At 38.1% G+C, this 20,670-nt stretch overlaps 1 protein-coding gene across 3 annotated transcripts in view; it reads left to right on the forward strand.

Moving 5' to 3' along the window:
* The window catches only part of lingo1a (leucine rich repeat and Ig domain containing 1a), a 116,369-nt gene that overhangs the window by 88,699 nt on the left and 7,000 nt on the right, over nucleotides 1–20,670 (forward strand). Inside the window, exon 1 of one of the 3 annotated variants that reach the window (XM_088417349.1) lies at nucleotides 19,617–19,831. The exons of the other annotated variants lie outside the window; for them this stretch is intronic. Coding sequence (XP_088273475.1) covers nucleotides 19,805–19,831 — 27 coding nt within the window. The 5' untranslated portion in view covers nucleotides 19,617–19,804. Of the gene's footprint in view, nucleotides 1–19,616; nucleotides 19,832–20,670 lie in introns of those variants that run through there. 3 annotated transcript variants of the gene reach the window in all.

Raw genomic sequence — 20,670 nt, forward strand, 5'->3', positions numbered from 1 at the left:
TTTTCTTTGGACAAATATTTATTGATGATTATTTCTTTTTGAGAACAGGTCTGACACTTTATGTTGATTATTTTTTGGGGGAACAATATTTTTTAAGTTCATGATTTGTTTTTGTGAGGAGATCTTACTGTAATCCCAAAACACGACGCTTTATATTTAATATATTTCTGTGGACATTATATATCTAGAATTATTTCTTTTTGAGAACAGGTATGACACTTTCTTGATTATTTGTGTGGAAAAATATGTATTAATAATTAAGTTAAATATTTATTTTTTGAACAGATCTCTACTGTAACCCCAAAACAGGACGCTTTTTGTTTCATATTTTATCCAAGGAAAAATATGTATTTATAATTGTTCATTTTTTAGAACAGGTCTGACAATTTATGGAGATTTTTTTAGGTGAAATATGTATTAATAATTAAGTTATTTCTTATTGATGACAGATTTCTTTTATAATCCAAAAAAAAGACACTTTAGGTTGATTATCTTTTTGTGGGCCGATTCAAATAAAGTTTCAAAGGGTGTAAAGTTTAATGATTCAGAAACTGCTGCCATGTTTTAAGTCTTTTTTTTTTTTCTTAATCCATAAATGCTTTGCACTTTTTAATGGGTACTTGGCTGAAAAGATATGTCGCAAAAACACTGAGAACCACTTAGAGGACAGCCTTGACTATGTTCATTCAATATTTCTTACAGATATTTTATTTCTTTCATTTGAATGTAGTGTCCTCCGGTATCCCATAATTCATAGTATTTCAATGCAATTGCTGTCATAAATCCCCTCGGAAGATGTATCATTAAAAGGAAAACACACCATTGATTGTGGATAGGGTGCGTAGGTCAAGGGTTGCGGAGGTGTTTCTTCGACTGTTAAGATTATTCATCGAGCGCCCGGAGAAGACATCAGTGTGTAGCGCTTTGGGATTTGTCAATGGCTGTTGCCAGGCAGATTTCCATGTTGGCAACGTGTTCTTTTCGGGGGGGCCTTGCTGCTAATATATGATGTCAAATCAGCTAATGCCTAATTTCTTATCATCGTAGTTTTATTATTTGTATTCATTTTTATTTTTATTTCTTAAGCAGTATTTTCCATATAATTCTTGCAGTATTTTAGCCAAGGGAGAGCGCACTCTTAATTAAGTGGGCGTGCTGTGTTGTACTTTGACATGTTGTCACCATCTGGGTGAAATTTCAGCTCCCTAGTTTCTTCTTTCAGTGCTTTCCCTTTGATGTGAAATGCATTTGAATTGGAAAGAATTGGAGAGAATCGGAAAAAATAGAAAGTTAATCTCACTAATAGTAACGATAAGCTTTATGGTATACAAGTTATTGTTCAGTAGAATTTTTTTTAAACTAGACTATAACTACACTTCCCTATAACTTCTACAAAATAACTATACTAAAGCTAATTTTAAAAAAAAACAACTAAAAATAACAAACAAACTTCCTGTAAAAATAATTAAAAAACAACTGATTTAAAATAAATTCAACTAAATGATAATGAAAAATCCCATCCAAGCACTAGTGTCAGATTAACAATTATTTAAATTTGTTCATTGCCTCTCCCGATTGAGGTTTTACATTAAAAAAAAAAAAAAAAACTCTTGCTTTAAAATTCATTAGCTTTATGCTAGCCTAAATTGAAAAATCTCCTAGACTAGCTAACGGATACCATTGGTGTTGTAACCCTTCAAGCAATGCATATCTGAACAAAAATGGTGGAGCAACACATGTAGCTATTTTAATACAATAAACAGGCATATATTATTTCTCCTCTAAATGATAACAAAAAACAACAACCCCGTTTAAATAGCCTTAGTTAACATAATGAATTATCCATGTGTAACCAAGCAGCAGTCATAAAAACAATTCTTTATTGCCTGATTGAACATTAGATGACCCCTAACCCTATTCCTACAAGTAAGGTATTATGAACACAAATGGTGGAGCAACACATGTAGACACAATCCAACAATAGTCACAGACATATATTCTTTATCCTCTAAATAATAACAACCAAAAAACAGCTCTATTTAAATAGCCTCAGTGTACCTAATGAAACGTCCACATGTAACCAGGCAGCAGTGTCATAAAAACAATTCTTTATTGACCGATTGAACATTAGATGAGCCCTAACCCTCATCCTACAAGTAAGGTATTATGAACACAAATGGTGGAGCAACACATGTAGACACAATCCAACAATAGTCACAAGTCATATATTCTTTATCCTCCGAAGAACAACACAAAGAACCTCCCCATTTATTTAGTCCCGCTGTACCTAATGAAACGTCCGCATGCATGAATCCCCTCCGGCATCACGCCAGGCGCGAGCGTTAGCATAACAACTTTACGAGCCTACTCGGAGCGCGGAGAGCTCGTTTGGAGTGGCGGCCCCGAACCGCGAACCGAGGCGGGCCTCTCCGCCGCTTACGGAGAATATCACTGGCGCCCGTTGAAGCGCGGCGGTGCAAGTGGCGGCCGCCGTTTCGCTCGGTGCAATTGAATGGATGTTTGCAGGGGAGCAGATGTGACAGCATATTGTCATTTGCCAGCGCAGCGCTAATCATCCCCCCGCTGATAAACAACTATTTATGCGTGTAGCACGCACAAAGAGCGACTCGTCGCATTTTGCGCGACAATGAGTCAAATTCATAATAACGGGGCCCGACGTGATGTATTTCGCTAGAAAATTAGCTATTGGGCCCGCTTCGCTGTAATGTGCTTCAAATACAATGGAGGAAAATTATGGCCAGTTTTGACTGACAGTGCGGCGAGGTAATCGTGTTTCTGTTTGTTATTACGGTGGCGCAGAAGTCCGCGGCGTATACGAGCGTCACAACTGCTTCGTATGTTTACGTCCTGTCTTGTAACTCCAATATAATGCATTTGAGAAATTGGGTTTTAATGAGATAAATTAAATAAAAATAAAAAACTCATGGTTGTTTTCATCCCCTCTTGATATTTTTCATGTATGTGATATGAGTGTCCTGATCTCATATTGATATCAGATAGTAGCCCCAAAAAAAGAAATAATATCGGATTGTATCAGTGGATTGTACATCCAAAATATCCAGTATTAGTACTAATATACAAGCAGTTTATTCCAGAAAGTTTATGTAACCCAAATATTTGGAATAAATGGGTCATATATTCTCTGTTTTGAGCAGTATCACTTGATCAAGTCTTTCTTTTTATTTTTTTTAGGTTTCATGTATCATCCCTGCTGATATCGGATTGACATCGGAATCGTACTCTGGGTTGCAATATTTCAAAGACAAATAAAAGTGGTGGGACATTCTAGTATGTGTAATACAAACCGGCATTTGCTAACAGTCCGAAATTTGCATCTACCTCAATGTCTTATTAGTAAAAAGAACAAAAAAAACAAAAAAGATAGATAGATAGATAGATAGATAGATAGATAGATAGATAGATAGATAGATAGATAGATAGATAGAAAGCTTTATCTAAGCTAGCTAAACAAAGCGCTAGCTAAGCTACCTAGATAGGGCGCGAGCTAGACAAGATAGATTGGCAGCGTGCTAGCTAGCTTTCTTGATACATAGATTGTTAGCTAGATTAATGAAATAGCTAGATCGCTAGCTAGGCTAGATAGATATAGCACCAGCTAGAAAGAGCTTTAGCTAAGCGAGCTAGACAGAGCGCTAGCTAAGAGCACGAGCTAGACAAGATAGATTGGCAGCGTGCTAGCTAGCTCTCTTGATACATAGATACATTGTTAGCTAGGCTAATGAGATAGCTAGATCACTAGCTAAGCTAGATAGATATAGCACTAGCTAGAAAGAGCTTTAGCTAAGCGAGCAAGACAAAGCACTAGCTAAGCGAGCTAGATTAGAGTGCGAGCTAGATAAAGATAGATTGGCAGCATGCTAGCTAGCTTGAGGGATTGCCAGCTAGCTAGCTATCTTGATAGATAGATAGATAGATAGATAGATAGATAGATAGATAGATAGATAGATAGATAGATAGATAGAAGGCTATAAAAATGTTTTAGTGATCTTTACAGCTTCTTCTCGGTAATATTTACCCTTGTGTAGCTACATTATATATACGTTTGATTTACTTATGAATTGGATCGCAATAATGATGGCAAAAGCTTTATAATAGCTTTTCCTCAGTCTCTTCTTTATATCACAAAAAAATGGCATTTGAGCAGGAGTGCGTTGACTTTTTTTCCCGGTCTACTCTATGTCCTGTTTGTTTTGATGGTAAATGTTTGCCATTAAAATAAATGCCAACTCCATTTGGATCCATTCAGCACTCGTATTCAACCGTTACCCGAGTATAAGACTTCATTTAAATGCTTGGATGTGCTCGTGGTGCATTAGGGCCTCCCCTCATAAGATCTGTGTTGGGGCTTTTTTTTCTTTCGTTTATTATGCAATTTGAGACAAACGGAGGCTTTACTTTAGGTTAAGTGAGGGGACCAGGCTTTTAAGCTTGATCCTCAAAAGCTTGTTACTGTATACAGCTGACTGTTTAACACGAAGATAGGAAGGAAGAGGAGAGGGAAACAGGAAGCAGGAGGTCAGATTTCAGATGATCGAGCAGACAAAGTGACATGGAGAGGGATGTTAGATTTCTCATAAAATAATATATATATAAGCATTAGTTTTTTTGCAGATCAATTTTGAAATTTGTACAATACTTTATTAACTGTAGAAAAGCATTGGAAGATGATTCCTTTTTTTTAAATGTGCTGATAACTAAGAATGTTTTTTTTTCAGAATAACTCTCGATTAGTCACTGATACTAAGTGTCGATACCACTAATACAATTGATGCACAAATTCCCTCCCAACAAACAATGATGTAATTTTTAAGAAAAACTCGTAAATTCCGTAATAGAAAATTTTCTTTAAAAATCATGAAATTAATGTCATTTTTTTTCTTTATTTTTTTTGCCCCCCCCCCAATAAAATAAAAAATAAAAATAAAATAAAATAGTAGCTTGTGCAACGTGAATTTTTGGAATATGTTGAACTTGGAATGATGTAATTAATCCAAGTTTGGTGACTTTTTTTTTGCTATCAGGACACACCCATCTCTAAAAATAAATAAATAAATACTACTCTGTAGCGTCCATGTAGCATTACAAATTTTTAAAATGTTGTGAATTGTATGAGTGACATGGAAACTTTTGCATGCCCAAAAAATTGTGAAGAAGAAGAAAAAAAATGGACCAGGCCAAAACCTCATGATTGTCCTGAATTAAATCTTGGTATCTGTACTCGCCTAACCCTAACAAAAATAAATAAATAAATAGAAAATTCTAGCCTGCATGCCGCATTTTTTTTTTCATGATAAGTCAAAATATAAATTTCTGGACTCTACAGGATACAAACAACACAAATCTATAATAGAGATAAAAAAATTCTAGTGGATTTGAATGATCTAAACAGACTCCTCATCTCTCCCCAAAGTTGTGCTCCCCAGGAGTTGTTTACGGTATTTAGGTCACGGTTCTCCTTTTGAAATGTATCAAAATGGAGTTTGTACCGGCGAACTTCCATAAGCAATAATTTGTTCACTACCTAAGTGTGAAAATCAATGCTTATTATAGCTTTGCCAATTTCTTTTTTTTCAATGCCTGAAGGTTTCATTTTTACCTTCAGCCAGATTGTAAATTGCACAACACGTTTTTTATGTTCACGCATAGATTTGCTTCAACGAAAAGTCCTCTTGTCGTGAAAAATTAGATTTTGTTCTAGAGGAGTTCTACTGCATGGAAATATCCTTCCACGGTCGCGCTCTCCCTCCTTCTTGAGGCGGATTTGAAGCCAAGCAGCATCAGCGCTTCGACACGGCGGATCAGGCCGAGCCGAGCCGACCCCGCCGCGGCTCCGTTGCGGAGATAGAGAAGCTTAATCCATGTCCTCCGAGAGATCGCCCAGAAAGATGAAGCCTTAATTAGCCAGATAAAACCGCGCATAATGACACTATTGATACAGGCTAGGGAAACGAGAACTAAGCTGCACTAAAAAGAAAAGGGAATTCAAAGGCCAATGAATTCAAACGGGCGGCAAAATGGCCGTCCAAAAGGGTTGAATGCAACTCGCAATTCCAGCTAGTGCTCTCTCGTATCCACCTGCTCTCAATTCTCTCCTAAGATGCTCAGCCCCCCCCCCAAAATAAAAAAAAAAAACAAAAAAAAAACGCTGACCTTCATATAATCAAAGATTATGAGGAGGGAAACAACAAGAGTTTTCAGCGCGCTTAAGCAAACGGGCCTCACGGGAAATGGAAGCAATTAAACGCAAAATTACTTGTCTAAGCTGTCCTTGCATCCTTCCCGCTCGCTATCTCGGCCTCGCAGTAGTCGAGGTCGTAAAGATAGCGCGGAGACGCTCCCAATCGTAGCCGGGCCGGCTAATCCGACGGCGACTAGAGGGAGCCCAATCTGGCGTTCGGACAAAAGACGACGGAGGTATTTCACATGCGACAAGTGGATCGGTGACAAGGTCACCCCGGTACGGCCAAGACGCCGCAAATCCCTTGTCAACGCTCGCCTGGAGAAGTTGGAGAAGACTTCTATCAGCTTTGGAGTGACTCCGCGCAAGCTAATGTGCTAATTAGCGTCTGATGAAGAACGCGATCCCGCGTGCCAGTCATACCTTCCGTAATGAGCGCCTCTTTATGATTTTTCTTTGTGTGTCCACAAAAGAGGAACGTGTGCGCTGACGGGTCGGCGACACGCCGGCGGACTTGTGTTTTTTTTGTTCATTTTTTTCAAGGCGCTCTTTGTGTTCCTGTCATGTTAGCCGTGTGGCTTGTGTGACATTTACAAGCGTGTTGAAAATCCGGCCGTCGGTTTTCTAGAGCGCCTTCATAATTGGGGTCGCGGGTGAACCGGAACCTACAATATCGCCTCACTGGTTGCCAGTCAATCACATATATCCTAATATATATATATATATATATATATATATATATATATATATATATATATATATATATATATATATATATATATATATATATATATGCTATATGCTATATGCTAATACTGATTGTCACTGGTAATGAGTTTTATTTTGTTTGTTTTGAATTTATTTTTGAAGGGACTTCCAAACAACGCAATATAATCGACAGCGTCGAGTAAACGGGCAGCTTCTTTGAAGTTAATAAAGACGGCGAGGGGAGGGGAGGGGTGAGCAGTCACAAGCAAGGCAAATAGACGGTCAAACATTGATTGTTTTATGAGCTGTTGATTATTATGCATTGTCCTAAAAAAGAGAAAGTACTAGTTAGCGCTCACGCGAACCAAGATGGCGCCCACCGTGGCAGACGTCTTTGTTTTAGTTTCCCATTGAATATTATTCTCATATTCTCATATTATTGCCCAATCACTGTTGTTATTGTATACTATTGTCTACTTTATATTTGTTCTATTGTGTGGAATGCTGAAGGAAGTGAATAGAATAAACATTTCATTGTATAGCTTTACTGTGCTTATGACAAAAAAATTCTTGAACTGAATATGATCCATAATTTTTTAGGGGACTTCCAAATTGGACACAATATGATTGACAATGTTGAGTAAGCGGCCAGCCTCTTTGAAGTTAATGAAAGCAGAGAGGGGAGAGGGGAGCAGGACAAAATATGTCTTTTTGACCTGTTGATTAACCTTTGTGCAGTATTTTGACCACTTTTGGGTCATTTTCTTCCACATCATTATTTTAACCAAGCGTTGGCACACTCCAAACTAAGTGAAATTTCAGCTTCCTGGTATCTTAAATCAGTGTTTTCCTTTTGATCTGAAATGTGTTTGATTAAAAGTCAAAGGATTGGACAAAATCCCACACGATTTGATATAGTTTGAATGAGCTTGTAGTATTTATTAGTGTGTGTGAAGTTTGCGTTTTCTCCCTGTGCCTGCGTGGGTTCATCCCACATTCCAAAGACAAACATGGTAAATGTATTGGACACTCTAAATTGTCCTTATGTGTGATTGGATTTGGGAATGGTTGTTTGTCCCTTTGTGCCCTGCAATTGGCCGGCGATCAGTTCAGGGTGTCCCCCGCTTATTGCCCGAAGACAGCTGGGATAGGCGTCAGCAAGACGTTTTATGGCTCAAGCTCTAGAAAAATAAAAATAAAAAATAAATAATCCATCCGTTGACGATGATGTCACACCCTCATCAAGCTGACTCGACGTTTATCCAAACGGTTTAGGCGACGCGCCCCGCGATTAATTCGGCGACGGCATCTCCGCGGCCACCTAATTGAAGATCTAACGTTTGTTTATTCCACGCAGTTGGATTTTGACAAGTCGGAAAATGAGCTGCCGCCTAAGAATTGTGAGCTACGTGGCGTCCGGGAGAGACGGGCGTAAGTCAAACTTTACGAGCGCGACAAGGTGAAGTTGAGTGATCGCTTATGCGCGACCTCCGCGCGGCCGCCTGGACCCTCTCAAACTTTCGGGGGGGGGGGGGGACGCTTGCGGCGATCGGGGTGAGGCGGCGCCATAAGCGCGGCGGGAAAACGAAACGGCGTTTGACCTTGGCCCGTGCTGGCGAGTGACGGCCTGCCGCAGAAGTGCAAAGTACTTTTGGAACCTGTGAGATTTGCCTGCTGATGGTGGTAGTTACCGCCGAGATCAGGTGGGCGGAGCCAGAGGCGATGTAACCCGTCCAATCCCGGCAAATAATAGAATAATATGGCGGGCGTACGTGCGGAACGCGAAGGTGGCATATGGTATCACTTTCATTCCACGTCAAGCGATTGCTCCTGATGTGAGGTAATGGGCTCTGTAAATTGCCCGAGCACGCCGTATGCCACATTAAGATCCTCGGGAGTAATCTCCCTCCGTAACGCAACCCTTCCTCACCCCGGCCCCTCAAACTGGGCTGCATATGCAAATGGGGAATAAATAATTCAAGCGCTCTGCATTTCCTCACATTTGGCGCCAGCCTTGTTGGCGGGAAGATGGGAAAAGTGGAGAAAAAGTCCGTTTACCTCGTACGGTCCGTCGGTTTTTGCGATGCGGGGGCTAGATGTTTTATTGATGGCGCGTCGGTGGTTGGGTGGCGCTTTTGACACCGCCGGCCTCGCCGTGTGTCACGTGAGCGACGGAAAATGACGGGGACGACGTTTTTGATGTGGCGTTTGGGGTTTCGTTGAAATTTTGAGCGGGAGTAATGGATAGCATAATAATAATAATTATAATAATAATAAAAATTAACAATAATAAAAATAATAACGTTCTTTGATAATGCTATTAATGATAACATTCAGGAATAAGAATATTAATAATACCTTTTGATAATAATGCTAATAATAGTAAGAATTATGTATAAGAACAATGTTCTATAATACTGCTATGAATTATAACCTATAATAATAATAATAATAATAATAATAATAATAATAATAACGTTCTATGATAATGCTATTAATGATAACATTCAGCAATAAGACTATTAATAATACCTTTTGATAATAATGCGAATAATAGTAATAATTACGAATAGGAAGAACAATATTCTATAATAATTCTATAATACCTTAATTATAACGTTCTATAACAACAACAATAATAATAATCTTAATAATAATACTTTTCTATAATTCTGCTAATACTGATAAGTAATAACAATTTCTATAGTAATAACAATGATGATTCTATGATAATAATAATTTTCTAAAGTAATATTAATAACAGTAAAAACTTTCTATAAGAGTGTTAATCATCATCATGGTAACTTTCTATAATAACAATAAAAACAACTTTCTATTATCATAAGAATAAGAATACAAATAATGTAATAATAATAATAACTGTAACTTTCTATGATTGCATCTTTCTAAAGTAATGTTAATAATAGTAAAAACTTTCTATGATAGTGTTAATCATCATCATGGTAACTTTATATAATGACAAAAATAATAACTTTCTATTATAGTAAGAATAATAATACAAATAATGTAATAACAATAATAACAATGTTCTATGATTGCATGCAAAATTGCATCTCTAATGCGCATCCATAGAAAATTTAACAAGATAAAATTGAACGAAAAGGCATACAGAGTAATGTTTTTTTCACAATTTAGCAATATGTTGCATTATATTCCAGTCAGTTTTCTCTTACTTTGAAAAGTCTTTTTCCTGCCACGGAATTAACAAAAAAATAATCATGGTAATAACCATAATAATGCTAATACAGTACTTCCTGTCTGGTTATTCCTCTTTCAGATTTAACCATTGTAAATTGAATAAGTGCGTTACCACGCTGTAATACAGAACAAAATAGTTACGATAGTAACCGTATTTTCGGTGCTTTTTTCTGCTCCCCGGCAACATGATCGATATTTTTAACGCTGTCTTTGTTAACCCGAAATGCGTATCGCGAACGAGAGCGAGATGTCGAGTGCGAGAATGCTATCGCGAGCGAGCAAAAAGGAATTTTGAGCGAGAAACTTCTTTTCAAGAACTTTTTTTCTGCGCTCAAAATCTGTTTTCGCTCGCTCAGTTTTATTTTCAACGTTCAATTTTTTTTTTTCCGCGCGTGCGTAATTGTGGCACAAATATAACGCCATAATCAAGCGGCCAACCGTCGCCGTTATTACGATTCATTCCCAAACCCTTCGCGCTCACCTTCACCGTCGCAGAGCTCCAGGGTCATATTTCAAATCTCCACGTCCGTCCCGGGCTAGCGAGGGCGACCCGCCGCTTAAATAAAGCCTTCCGATTCTTTTCACGCTGCGGAGGAAGAAAACACATTTTGTTGTGTCATTGCGCGGGAACACAATCTATCAGAGCGCTTCGGCGGGCTTATGTGCGCTTCTTAAATGTCCCCCCGGCGCTTAGGAAACTGCTTTTCTTCATGAGCCCATTCCTATCCAAGGAGATAAATTGTCAAGCAGCAAATTGAAATGACTTTGGTGTGGCACTTTGATACAAGCGCGCGCCTTTTAGGCTCATAAATCAAGATGTGTTTGAGAGAAAATACTCATATTTTCTTTTTAGATTATTTCCTTGATGTGTTGTTTTTTTCGGAATACACTGGAGTCAAAATCATTTTTCCTCGCTGTTTGTGCGAGTGGACTACGGAAACGTAGGGGTGCTAGTGTATTTTTTGGCTAACTGCTAAAAACATAGCATATTAGCTGTCGATGTGGAATAACGCATATTTCCGTTTTATAAGGCGCACCCAAATTTTCGGTGCGCCTGATACAGTGCATCAATCGCAAGTTTTTGTTTTCTTAAATACTCAAAGTAAGAGTGGACTTCGGAAGCGTAGGGGTGCTAGTGTATTTTTTGGCTAACTGCTAAAAACATAGCATATTAGCTGCCGATGTGGAATAACGTATATTTCTGTATTATAAGGCGCACCTAAATTTTCGGTGCGCCTGATACAGTGCATGAACCGCAAGTTTTCGTTTTCTTAAATTTTGACCTCTGCATTTTAGTTATAAATGTATTTTTTTTACAAATAACTCTTTAAATTTTTGATATGCTTCACATGCTTCAATTTAGAAGTAATTTATGTGAGGAGAAAGAGCAAAAATTTTTGTAAAAGAGAGCGAGAATTATCAACAAAATCATGTATTTTGGGGTTTTAGGCTGCTATTTGATTTAAAAAATAAGTTTAAATTTAATTGAATCATAATTATAGTCTTTTAAATTCTTGATTCATCTTGGCATTGATCTAAACAGTCTTTTAATGTAATCAGGAAAATATTTTTTCCCATTCTTCAGAAAGTACCTTCCACAAATCATCTTTATTCTTAATTTCTGATTTTCCATTAATAAAGTTTAACTGACTGATTGTTTTGTTGACATTCCATTTAGCGTAGCTCCATCTAGTGGATGCATAACGCAACCCCAGCCACTATTGTAGCTTCTATTCTATGCGTCTTATAATGCGGCGCACCTTATATTTAAAAACATTTTTAAAATAGGCCGTTCTTTGAGGCTGTGCCTCATTATGCAGAAAAAATGGACTTAGTTATGAGGGGAAACGAAACTTCTTATTTAAGACTGCTTGTGATGCATTTAGAATTCATTTACAATTTGAATCACTGCATGCTAGCATACAATAATGCTAATTATAGCATCTATGCAACATATATTTAGAGTTAGCTATTGTGGAGTCTTTCCACAAGCTTCTGATAAAAAGACAGCAGGAAATCCTCCCCTACGGTCTGCCTAGGTATCACAACACTGGCATATGTCCCAGATATTTTATGAAGTATCGGGCCGTGATGGAAGAAACCACTCACCGAGCGTTTGATTTGTTTTCATTGCGACGTCTTCCATCTTCCATAAAAGACAGCCAAGCGCGTTCAATGATGCGACGGCGTTCCTATTCAAGCAGGAATCCGACGGCATTGAGCAAATTAAAGGAACAATCAAGCCATCCGTCTCCAGAGGCCGTCCGCCCATCGCTTGCGTGATGGCTGCCATTTCGCCATCGATCAAAACGAGCCAAACAACAACTTTGCGTCCTTCACCTTGAACCAACATCTATGTTTTTTTTTCTCACAGAAAATCTTCCAGACAGCCTTGGAATCTGCTGTTCTATCTTTTAAGCACTTAGCCTAAAAGTACATTTAAAGTTTAAATAGCTAAGTCAATATTCTTGAACTATTTTAAATATTTTATGTAATAGTAAATGTGTGTTTAAAATAAACACATAGCATAGCCTTTCAGACTGCTAGCATACAGTGATGCTAGTGCTAAATAGCATCTATATTGCGGTAAACAAGTAAGGACGAGCGAACTTACCCTTGAATTTTTCTTAAAAAAGCAGTTTTGGTTTTTTCCGATAACTAATTCCATGTTCTTGATGGATTTATATTCCATATTCCGAACAGAAAGCTTCTTCAAATAGTCACATATTAGCCTTTCAGTCTGCCAGCATACAGCAATGCTAATGGTAAATAGCATCAATATTGCCGAGATTTAAAAAAGACGAGCGAACTAACCCTTAAATTTTTCTTAAAAATAGCAGTTTTGTTTTTTTCCAACATCTAAGTCCATATTCTTGATGGACTTATATTCCATATTCCATCTTTTTTTTCCCCCAAACAGAAAGCTTGTGTATTCAAATAGTCACATATTAGCCTTTCAGTCTGCTAGCATACAGTAATGCTAACGGTAAATAGCAGTTTTGCTTTTTTCTGACATCTAAGTCCATATTCTTGACGGACTTATATTCCATATTCCATCTTTTTTTTCCCCCAAACAGAAAGCTTGTGTATTCAAATAGTCACATATAGCCTTTCAGTCTGCTAGCATACAGTAATGCTAACGGTAAATAGCAGTTTTGCTTTTTTCCGACATCTAAGTCCATATTCTTGATGGACTTATATTCCATATTCCATCTTTTTTTTCCAAACCGAAAGCTTGTGTATTCAAATAGTCACATATTAGCCTTTCAGTCTGCTAGCATACAGTAATGCTAACGGTAAATAGCAGTTTTGCTTTTTTCCGACATCTAAGTCCATATTCTTGATGGACTTATATTCCATATTCCATCTTTTTTTTCCAAACCGAAAGCTTGTGTATTCAAATAGTCACATATTAGCCTTTCAGTCTGCTAGCATACAGTAATGCTAACGGTAAATAGCAATTTTGTTTTTCCCGATAACTAAGTCCATATTCTTGATGTACTTTTATTCCATATTTCATCTTTTTTTTCCAAACAGAAAGCTTGTGTATTCAAATAGTCACATATTAGACTTACTTTAAGTACTACTATATTGTGATTGAAAAGGTTTTCAAATATATCATTAATTGAGGGTGCGCCTTATAATCCGGTGCGCCTTATAGTGCGGAAAATGTGATAACTATTATTTTTTTTTTAACTTAGCAGTCTTATTTTATTTCACATCCAGCCCATCTTCTGGAAATATTTCATCTTTTGTTTTTTATGACCGACTCGCGCTATACATTGTCCGCCGTCAGTAGAAGCGGGTCGAGAAGCGGCGCTTAGCATGCGATTACTCTGGCCTGCGCGCCCTCCGGCTTCCTCCCACTGACCAAATACATGCAGATTAAGTTAATTGGATCTTGTAAACGGCCAGTAGGTGTGAATGGTTATCTGTCTCCCACCACGGGCCAATCGGGCCTCTCGTTTCGTGTGTCAACCGGTATCGTTGTTGCGATCGTGACTTGGAAACACAAACGGCGGAAAAATTGCGGCGCCATAAAACGAAAGCCCCTGGCGGGTCCGCGTGCGTTTAGTTGAACGCTATCGATTTGAAAGTGGACCTAGCCCGAGATAAGGTTGCCTAACTCCCCTCGCGCTTTGCATCACCTCTGCATGAACTCATTTACAGCTCATTTTCCTCGGCCGAGATGCGAGGCGCGGAAAAAGGACATTTTTCTCTGCCAGACTCGCGCGTCAGTCACAATTAAAATCAAGATGGCCCTCGGCCGCCCGCTCTTGTCACCATCAGCTTTCATGGCGGGTATAAAATCTCAATTATTTATGACTCTAAGAAGCCGTGTTTGCATGTTGGCCGCCTTTTATTGAAGCGCCAGTTTAGCTGCAGTCACAGCTGTAAACGCCATAGCCTGGAGACGTGCACTCACTGGACACTCTATTAAATATTCCGCCTTGATAAAGCGAAATGCAGAAAAATCAAAAAGCCGGCAAAACTATAAACGTGCAAATCAGTGCTTCTCAATTATATTTTGCAAAGCCCCCCTAGGAAAGACAAAACAAAAGCGCCACTTACCACGCTGACCATAAAAAGGATTATTATCTATAAAAAAATAAGTATACCTAAAACTGTATATTTTTTAACATTGACACAAGGAAAAAGCAATATAAAACTTTTTACAGCATTTAAACAGGTGAAAGGTTTGTCTAAGCAGAAAAAATCCCAAGTGTATCAAAGTGCCTAAAAAAAAGATCCCAATTTTTATTTTATCACAATTACACTTCACATTGCAGAATACACTACATTTCCATTAAAAGATATATTATTTTTTTATTAAAATAAATTTTATTAAATTAATTAATTAATTATTAAATTATTAAATTTAATTAATATTTAAAAAAAAATATATATATATATATATATATATATATATATATATATATATATATATATATATATATATATATATATATATATATATAAACATGTGTCATGTGAAAATCTTAAACCAGAAGTGTCCAAACATTTTCCTGTGAGTGCCGCATACAGAAGAAAATAGAGAGACACATAGGCCTATTTATTTAAATAAGTAAATCAATAATTTAAAAAGAATATAATATAACATTTGTATTACTGTAATGCATCAATCAATAAAAATCACTTGATCAAACAATGCCACTTTATATAATGGAATTACAGTGATGCATCTACTTACAAATGAATTCGCTTTTTTACATGTAAAAAACCTAAATCTGTTCCAAGCTCCCCAAAAAAATGCTCCTAAATGCTTTAAATTCATAATATCAATTGTAGCAGTTGATAATATGAATGCAGTTCATTTGGTTGCCTTGAGATGGGGCTGGTGTATAGGTGGTGAATGCGGAGAACTTTGTTTAGGTTGTTTTATTTGTACGCTTTTTTGGTTGTTGTTTTTTTCATTCCCATTGATCTAGCCATCATTTACAAGTCCATCAGAGAAATAATATTTATTTTGGGATCATTTTGAGCATGTACGTTTACTTGGTCACACGATGTACTTCCTGTGTGTTATGCTAACGTGCTAAAGATGCTAACGTCAGACGTGACAGCCAACTAGTTCAAGAGGAAGTGTTCAGCGGTTTGTTTACAGCAACCCAAAGTGGTACGGATGTGTTTTTATGTGAATATGTTGAATATGTACAGTGTTAGCCGTAGCTAATGTCAGTTTTATGTTTGTTAGTTCTAAGGTGTGTCCCGTTGGTGTAAACTGTGGATGAAGCGCAACGTATTTATTTTACATTCCCATTGATCTAGCCATCATTTACAAGTCCATCGGAGAAATAATATTTATTTTGGGATCATTTTGAGCATGTACGTTTTCTTGGTCACACGATGTACTTCCTGTGTGTTATGCTAACGTGCTAAAGATGCTAACGTCAGACGTGGTAGCAAACTAGTTCAAGAGGAAGTGTTCAGCGGTTTGTTTACAGCAACCCAAAGTGGTACGAATGTGTTTTTATGTGAATATGTTGAATATGTACAGTGTTAGCCGTAGCTAATGTCAGTTTTATGTTTGTTAGTTCTAAGGTGTGTCCCGTTGGTGTAAATTGTGGATGAAGCGCAAGAACGCTAATGTTTCCGAATTACAGTTTTCTCAAATTTCAACCTATGATCATGAACAATTCCCTTTTGATCATGACCAGGGGTCGTCCAAAATTCACATTAATTTTTCAACATATTTTCACCTTTGCTCAGAGGCACGTGAAGGCAATAAGGCGTTAGCGATTTGAACACCTGCACCCGCACGGGAAGGTGCAAGGTGAAGTTCAGGCCAGCACGCCGACCGGCACGGCAGACGTGGTTGTTTTCGGGACAACAGCTGGCCACTGTTGGAATTCTGCACCTTGTTGCACCAACCGGCTTCTTGGCCGGGATTAGGGCTTTGGCGTCCATCTGTCGGGCATCAGCTTACATTTAAGCCCTGCCATTTCACAGGCTCGCTCGCCGTCAGTCTTCCCACCAGGAGGCCAGCTTTAGCTGCCCAATGATACCAGGGTCAACTTTTTTTTTCTGTCTTGAAATTCAGGATGGCAAGTAATATTAGAGAAGGGTGAAAAGTTCTGTGTTCATGACCTGATGCTATTGGATATTCATTTTCATATGCCAGTTATATTCTTAGTTTTTATTTAAATTACAAAATGGCTTTCCGATCTAATGTGATTAGACACTCCTCTACATACGATCATTATTGCGAAATTTGGTATTTAACGTAGTTTCTGTGATACCAACACCATCATAAATAACCTGTCCGTTCAGCCCAACTTTCCCCCAACGATAGTGTGTGTATATTCATTAATTTAATTATTAATATTTGTCCTCAAAAGAATCATTAAAGTCAGAGCTGTTCTCAAAAGGGAATATTTATGAATAAATATTTGTCCACAGATAAATATTCCACTGAAAGTGTTCTCTTTTTGGAGCATAGTGGAATAAATCGTGAACTTGACAGGTAACGAGAGGTGGAACAGGACAAGTTGGGACCAACCAGTCTAGTATGGGGGAGAATCTGAGTTTTTACAATAGTGCAATTGAATAACAAACTGAATATAAAATTTGTTTTATACTTATATTTTCCTGAACAATTGATTAAGTCAATAATTATCTTTAAAGGATAATTAGGAGGAGTGACCAAGTTGCTGACCCCTAATTCATCTATAATAATAACATAATTGTTGAATGGAGGCAAAACTAAACGTTCATTAAAGAGCAGCATTTTGGTAACAGGTGTACCTAATTATAAGACCACTTCCGGTGATCCGGTCACATGACTTGTCGGCTTCAGTTCTAACTCAATGAGAGCGTGAACGTGATTGCGAACGAAACAGGGAACCATACAACTGACCGTGGATCAGTTTCAGTCGCGGTCCCGATTTTGCCCCAAGCCAACCTGAATCGGCCGCACATCTCCGCGACATAGATAAAAGCCATACAATATGTATGGCTCCCTACCTAATACGGTGCCCCATGAGTGTATATTCTCGGTGTAAGGTGTCTAAATAAATAATCAAGTAAACACAGGTGAGTCCATTCAAGTAGAGCCTTGCAGCTGACTAAGCGCTTTGGAGAAGAATGAGCTTTAGAAGCTTTTAATGCTTTGTCCTGCAACACGTAGCGTCAGCATCAAGGCCGGGGGTGGGGGGGGATTTTCTCACAAGCTTACAGGTATTTACCATAACGCCGAGCGGCGCTCTGGGCTAATTTGTTGTGTCAGGTGGACTAAAGCTCAAGCCACTGGTGAAGTCTTTGATGGGCTCACACAATGGTTTTAATTACGTATGGCGGAAGAACGTCCAAAAGTGGACAGGTTAAATTTGTTTGTTGACCCGTTAGCTCAGCGCCTTAAAAAAAAAAGTTGAATATGACATTGTGTCATAACTGATATTCACTGAGGATTGATGTAAAAGTAATGAATTTTAGAGTGATTTTTTTTTTTTTTGGGGGGGGGGGGGTATTATGATATTGGTCAACAATTGAAATTTTTAGTTCAGCTTACATTCCACCCCGCCCCAAGCCCATCTTTATCGAGTCAAAGCCAAATTCGAATCACAAAGATCTGAGTCCAAGTCGAGTCAAAGTCACAAAGGTCCACTCAAGTTCAAAGTCCAGATGAGATCAAGAGTATATTTCAAGACAGAATAATACTATTTTTGCCCCCACAAAATTTAGATGTGGTGCCATATCTTGTGGCTTGACAATGTGGCTAGCATTTTATCGAGTCACAGCCAAATTTGAGTCACCAAGGTCCGAGTCCAAGTCGAGTCAGAGTCACAAAGGTCCAAGTCAAGTCAGAGTCACGTAGGTCCAAGTCCCAGGAGGGTGATCAAGCCCATCTTTATCGAGTCAAAGCAAATTCGGGTTACAAAGGTCTCAATCCAAGTCAAGTCAGAGTCACAAAAGTCCACCATTTTTTAGATAAACTCTGATATTAAGTTTTCTTCTGTATTTTTCCCGCTTCAAAACTGAAATTTGTAGAAAATATGAAAAATGAGTTTTTCATCCATTTCTCGCCCCTTGTCAAATTTGTTTTTTCACCAAGTGGTTCTCTCCCATTGGCATGCAGGCATGTAAAACCTTGCTTCAGGGACCAAGAGTCACTTTCTGCTAAAAAAAAAAACAAGTATAAATCTGTTTTGCAAAAAAAGATCCAGCAAATCTGCTGCGACCACAAACTTACACTTAAATGAGCTGCCGTAGTATAAGCAAAACATAATCGCCCAACTAATTAATCTTGATTAATAGTAGATGTGATTTAAGTGGTCTTGGACCATTGGGCCTTGGCTTGTTTGAGCACCGTTGTCTTCCATTTCCTCACCCTTATCCCTTCCTGTGAGTGCGCGCCCCCCTTCTCACTTCACCTTAATTAATACGATTCTCATGCAGCGTTGATTGCAATAGAGACGTTCATTCATTCCTTCAAAGAACATGTCTGCAAGGCAGCGATAGCAATAAATCACCAAATTAAAAAGAGGGTGTCGCTATATATATATATATATATATATATATATATATATATATATATATATATATATATATATATATATATATATGATAGATAGATAGATAGATAGATAGATAGATACTTTATTCATCCCCGTAGGGAAATTCACATTACCAGCAGTATCCTCAAGTCGAGATATAAAATATGAGAAATAAAGTACACAAGATACACATAAGTCCAGTACAGAAGTATACTTAAGGTGCTTGTTAACAGTGTAAACAGAATAGTGTGAATCGTTGGAGTCTAGTGCAAGTATAATTAAGGTGCTTGTATAAAGTGAATAGTGCAGTGCAGAGTATGAGGTATATATATATATATATATATGTATATATATATACATACACACATATATCTCGACCTTCCGTTTGACGGAACGGTACCTGCTGAATGTGCAAAGGCGGAGCTTTACCAGCAAGAGGGATTACGATGGGATCATTGGCACGATTGAGTGTCGGTGGTAATCAAGTCAGGCGTACCAGCGTCTCATTGACTCGATGTCCAATATGCAAAAGCCGTCTGAGAGAAGCCGGCGGATGACGCGGAGACACTCCCTCTCTTCTGAGACCCCCTTCCCGAGCGCCGAGTCCAATCTAGCGCTGATCGATATGGCTTTGTGAAGAGAAATGGTGGAATGCGCTGCAAGGCTGTCGGTAATATCATCGTCTCTGTTGTCTTGATTAAAGATGCTATCATCCCATATCTAGTCGTTACCTTTGACCCCAGACGATGTAGCGTGAAATTGCTGTAGATTAGACCGACATGCTGTCTGTCTTGCTGTTCAAGTTGACTCCAATTCATTTCTTTTTTTTTTTCATAATACTGAACGGTAAATGTTTAACAATCCGGCCACCATCTTTAAAATCTTTATTTGAAGCATCGGTTATATTTTTAAGTAGCCGATTTCACATTATCAAGGAATTTCACAACAAAGGGAATGCGTTGAAAGAAGAGACTAAGGAGCTGAAGTTTCACCCGGATGGTGACAGGATGTCAAAGTTCAACAGAAAACATGCAGGTTAAGCGGCCCTTGAGGACTGGTTTTGAACATTCCTACCTTATACATTTTGGGTTATCTTCTTTCTGATCATTCTTCGCAGTATTTTAGCCAATGGTTAGCACACTCTTGGTAATGCGACAACAGAGATTGTGCGACTTTGGCATGTAGTCACCATCTGGGTGAAATTTCACCTCCCTAATATCGTCGATGTAAAGATCAAAGGATTTGACTCGATACCCCACAAGGGTTAAGTTTGGTCAATGCAAGAAAACCGTTTGACCCTTCAAGGTGTGACCATCATCCAGAGATACTCAAAACGGGTCACAAGTAGTCGTGCGAGAACATGAAGCGATACCACTACATTGTAGTTCCAAAATCCAGTACTAAAATCCATCTCTCAAATCCCAAATGACTCAAAATAGTGTGCTATGCCACCTGTGTCTGATTTAATACATTTCAGAAATACATTTGTACACTTGGTAAGGAGATACT

The sequence above is a fragment of the Hippichthys cyanospilos genome, chromosome 6 (assembly GCF_059441005.1).
Source record: "Hippichthys cyanospilos isolate Australia breed blue-spotted pipefish chromosome 6, RoL_Hcya_1.0, whole genome shotgun sequence".
Taxonomy (NCBI): Eukaryota; Metazoa; Chordata; class Actinopteri; order Syngnathiformes; family Syngnathidae; genus Hippichthys; species Hippichthys cyanospilos.